This window comes from Anoplophora glabripennis, unplaced genomic scaffold (assembly GCF_000390285.2).
Source record: "Anoplophora glabripennis isolate ALB-LARVAE unplaced genomic scaffold, Agla_2.0 scaffold2978, whole genome shotgun sequence".
Classification (NCBI taxonomy): Eukaryota; Metazoa; Arthropoda; class Insecta; order Coleoptera; family Cerambycidae; genus Anoplophora; species Anoplophora glabripennis.
This window is the reverse complement of record NW_019419066.1, coordinates 3,343-8,651: the sequence shown is the minus strand read 5'-3', so window position 1 is coordinate 8,651 and position 5,309 is coordinate 3,343. Positions and strand designations below refer to the sequence as shown.

At 32.7% G+C, this 5,309-nt stretch overlaps 1 protein-coding gene across 1 annotated transcript; it reads right to left on the bottom strand.

The window, feature by feature from the left end:
* Positions 1 to 46: 46 nt before the first annotated feature.
* On the bottom strand, positions 47 to 650 carry LOC111692732 (the record flags this gene model as incomplete). The annotated part of the gene is made up of 1 exon (XM_023456834.1): positions 47 to 650. A coding segment is annotated over exon 1 (604 nt), but the record flags the coding sequence as incomplete, so codon positions are not given.
* Between the last annotated feature and the right edge of the window lie 4,659 nt (positions 651 to 5,309).

Genomic DNA, 5,309 nt, shown 5'->3' with positions numbered 1-5,309 from the left:
CCATCTAAATTTCCTTCAAAGAAATACGGCCCCAAAATTCGATTACCAACAATTCCGGCCCAAACATTGACCTTTTGGGGATGCTGAGTGTGTGCTTCCATCATCCAATGTGGATTGCGATCTGACCAGTACCGACAATTCTGTTTATTGACGGTGCCATTCAAATAAAAAGACGCCTCGTCGGAGAAAATTATGCGTTTCACAAAATCCGGATCTGCCTGACATTCTTCCATCATCATTTCGCAAAATTCTGTGCGTCTGTCGAAATCATCGTCACATAATTCTTGTACTAAGTGGACTTTGTAGGGATGATACTTGTTTCTGTGAAGAAGTCTACTCAATGTACTTTCACTCATTCCTAAATTATCTGCTACGACTCTCAGACTGGATTGCGGGTTTTCATGAATGGTCAAAAGGGCTTGTAACTGCACTTCTTCATCTACAGTCGGTCGGCCAGATCTGGGCATATCTTTAACATGACCATGATTTCGAAACTTTGCTTCAGTTCGGCTAACCGTGGATCGATTTATTGGTGGACGATTGGGATGAATTTCATTAAACAAAACACAAACTTCCTCATGAGTTCGAATTCTATCACCATATCCGATCATCATAAGAATTTCAATCCGTTCGGTTTCACTTAGAATCATGTTTTTTAATTAATTAAAAAATACTCAATATTTTAAGGAAGAATCATTCAAAATGGATTTACTTGTACAATCTTAACAAACTATTTAAAAATGATTGCCTGCAAGAAATACACGAGCACGTTCTATCAGGCAGATAAAATTAAAAAAGCATCAAAGAAATTATAGCAAAAAATAAAGACATTTTAAAATGATATGTGGTGATTTGATTCAAATTTTAGTACGTTTATTTATTTGTAAATAAATTTAGTATTTGTAAATAATTTGGGTATTGTTGTCCTCCCTGTAACAATTAGAAGCAACTTGTATATTTTTGGAATCAGCTCAGTTAGAACAATCCGAAAATTGGAAAAAAGTGGGGTATTCCCCACCTGTATATTAAATTATTATTTGAAAAAATAGTAAATTAAATTCAAAAATCGACCTGTTTCGGGATTTTTAATCATTTCTTTTGTTTACCTAATAATGAATTTGTGCACGACTTTAGGGGGACACTGTATATGTCAAATAAAGGTATTGTAAAATCTTCAGTTCTTTAAAAATTGGTTTACAAGACTGATGACTTGGTATACCAACAGTAACATCTTAAAATTATCATTTGGATTTGAAGATGGCTAATTTTGATTTCTCAACAGACCAACTCAATTACTGCAGTAGGGAATATTTCGCATATTTCCTGCTCAATCGTGTAAAACATTACGCTACCCACTTTTTTTTCGACAAATCATTTACTTATTAAAGTTATCTAGTGTTATCAGTTGCTTTACTCATTCCAGGATATCGAAGAGCACCAGCCTTATCCACCTGGCGCACATTCACAGCAAGCAGAATTCCTCAGATAAGGAGAACGCGAAGGTGAGTAAAAGTTGAACGCTTGGCGAATGCACGCCCGCGATTTATTGCGTTCACGAATTTTCCACGCCACCGTTCTCAAAGCAAATACCCTACGACGGGATTATTATTTATTGGTGTGTACATTTTAATACGCGAATTTCTTGCTGTGTTTGCCTTTTGTACGCAGCATGTGGATCTTCCACGGTATTTGCGCATCTGCAACAATTAGAGATGCTTATGTAACTTTTCCGTTCGTCGGATTTATCTACAGTGTGACGGGATGCATTTTTTAACAGATTCTACTTTATGTATTGGGAAGTCCAGACTGACGCTTTCCCAGAAAATTTGAGTTTTCAAGCTGTTAGGATCAAGAAGGCATAGGATAGACACCCTTAGATTTGATTAATTACCAATTTATCATTAATATTTAAGATATTTATAATTTTTATTGTCCTATTGTAACAGTTTAAGCAACGTAGGTATTACCTTAATGTGGAAAATTGATTATTTAAATTTTACATTGCCAATCGTTAAAAAGTAATGATAAATGACAAATTTGATATTTTATATAAGAAAAGACAAATGTAATATTATTTCTTAAAGTTTCGGAAAATGCCATAATAATTTTGATGATTTTTTATTCAATTCTGTACTCACTAAACAGTTTTCGGAAAATTTTATTTGTTTGCATTGTTTTTAAGCTAGTGCATTTTTCATTTAACGATATGCCAGGTGTCCCGCATAAGAACCGACACAGGGCAGGTGCATGTAGGGAAATTAATTGCAGCACAACAAGGTGTTCATTAGGGATGACCTACCCCTAAAATTGTACCAAACTATTTTTTCATTGACCGAATTGAAAAAATAATATTAGTTCACAGCTGAATTTTATTTAACATTTTTTTTACTCGTGTTAAATTTTAAAAAACGTTATGGTTTTCAAGAAAAACCGTATTAACACGTTGACTACGGTACATACCTCGGGGCGTATGTACTCATTATAAGAAATATGCGAATCTCAATAATCACATTTTTACTGTATCTTGTGGAAGTTGCAGAATCTGTAGTTTTTGGCCGATTTCAAAGAATCAAATAGCTTTTGAATGAGGCTTCCAATTTTTACATATTAGCCTTGCTGTCAATATGCATATCCCGGGAGATATGTATCGCATAGAAGTAATATAATATAACTAATATACGGCACATATCTCCTGGGATATGTATTTATTCGATAGTGAGCAATATCACGAACCACCGAAGGTGGGTGTTGTTGCACGGAGGTTATGTTCGATTCTTTATATGAAGTACTCCTTATTTCTAGTTTATTGTGTCCAGTTATCAAAAAAAAATCGTACAAAATAATACTCAAACCAGAAATAACGATTTTTCTATTTTTTTCTATTCAAAACTCTTTGCGAATGAAAACGTTAGCATCCTAGGATATATAGTTACAGATACTTGCAAGTTTATAGCAATAATTGTGTTATTTTTCATTTTATAGAGGGTCAAATGTAAAAAGATTACATATCCCCAGGGATATGTACCGCACACAAAAAAAGTTTTGTTACATATCCCCGAAGATATGTATCGCATTCACGGACAAGGTACATTGAGATTATCTCGCAGTCAACGTGTTATATTGTGTCCTTCCTACAAAATACTGCAGTATCAATACTCTTGCGCAACTAGTGGCGCAGATAGTCCTATACGAAAATATTCTGATTTTGCAAGCGTATTGTCATTACAGTATTTTATGGAAATTGTTAAGGTTTTATGTTGATATCCCAGCCAAAGAGAAATTATAGTGTTATTTATTATTTAATCATGGTATACATTTAAGTAAATTAATTTAAATATAAACACATGCTGCGTACTTAACGTTAACTTGCATTGACAACAGAGTTGTTTTGCTGCTTCTGCTGATTTTTAGACTCGCGGGAGAAACTGACGTTGCCAAATGTTTTTGAAAAACTGAGTTCTCAACAACTACTTTTTTCCTGTAAAAATACATTTAAGCGTTAATACGTAATATGCTGTTAGACTGCTTTTTTGTAGATGCCTGAGTGAATGAATAATAAAAAAATGAGTGAAATTCAAAGAAAAAAGCTATCAGGATTTGCCTATAAACAAAAGAGATTAACCAAAGAAAATGAACAAAAAAGTCTGAGTGGTGTCATGTAAAAATTTATTAAGCCTTCTACGTCCACTTCCACTGAAAATATAGTTGATGATTGAGAATCTCCATCTTCAATAGAAATTGAAAACTTATCTAGCCAAACAGAAAAACTAGAATTGACGTTGATGAATCTAATGAGTTTGATATTGATATCAATTCAAATCGAACAATTCGACAGTACAACGAAGATCCGGCAACTTGGAAAAATTTAAATTGTCTGGAACATCAAATTATTGTCGAAAAAGGACCAAGGCAAATATCGAAAATTGTCCAATGGTGAGTTGCTTAAAAGAAAATTGTTATTATATTCACGAAGTTCTAATGCAGCATATTGTTTTTGTTGTTAACTTTTAAAAAATCCTGACTTAAATTCTTTTAACTGGTTCAACGGGTAGAGAGATTGGAGAAATAATTCAAGAAGGTTAAAAGCCCACGAAACTTTTAGCAGTCACATGGAATGTTATCAAAAGTGGAAGGAAATGGACAAGAGGTTAAAAGTAAATAAAACCATTGATCAGGAACATCAGCGCATATTAAATATACAAAGACAATATTGGAGCGACGTTTTGAATAGAATTATTGCTGTCATACAGTTATGTGCAACTCAAATACTTCCTCTTAGAGATAGATCAGATAAAGTTTTACAACCTAACGATGAAATTTTTTAAAAAATTATGGAATTTTTAGGTAAATTTGATTCTGTTGAACATTTGAGAAAAGCTTCAATGCATGAGAAAAGTGTTCATTATTTAAGTAATGACATTCAAAATGATGTAATCTTATTGTTTAGGAGAAAAGTTCAAAATAATATTTTAGACAAAGTAAGATCTGCAAAATATTATAGTATTATTTTTGATTGCACTCCTGACGTTAGTAAAGTTGAACAAATGTTTTTCATAATAAGAATAGGGATAAGAGATGGGTCCTCATACAAATGTGAAGAATAGTTTATTGATTTCCTCAACGTTGAACTATCAACGGGTGCAAATTTTTCTAATGCCCTTTTAAATGAAGTTAATAAGTTAAATTTTGAAGTTACCAATATACGAGGACAGGGCTATGGTGATGACGCCAACATGAAAGAAATTCATGCAGGTGTCCAAAAACGAATTTATTTTAGACATGAATGCCAAGGCATTTTTTGTTCCATGTTCATGCCACTCTCTAAATTTAGTAATAAATGATGTCGCTAAAAGAACAGGCGAAATAGCAAATTATTATTTTATGGTGCAAGATAGATAGAAATTTCCCAAGATCATTTAAACGTACAAAAAAGTTACAGAAGAATATTCACAAAAGGTTGTAGTAAAATGAACTCCATGTATGATTTAACTTAATAGGAAAAGGAGATAATTATGAAAGGGGTAATACTGAGAAAAAAAGGATTATGGGTAAATCTGGACCTTCTTCATTTGAGAATAAAATTGTAAATGCTGAAATCAACTCGTTTTGCAGAAAGTGGCTCATTGAGTGTACTACTTCAATANTGGTGCCAAAAAAACGCAACATAAAAAATATATCTTTTTTGCGTTAGCAGTGATAGGTACAGTTTCAAATTCTTTATTTTATTCTGTGCAAATTCATGGAGGATAACACTGAAGATAATTAAATTTTATTTCACTTGTTAAGTAGGTGTTTTATACAACCCTTAA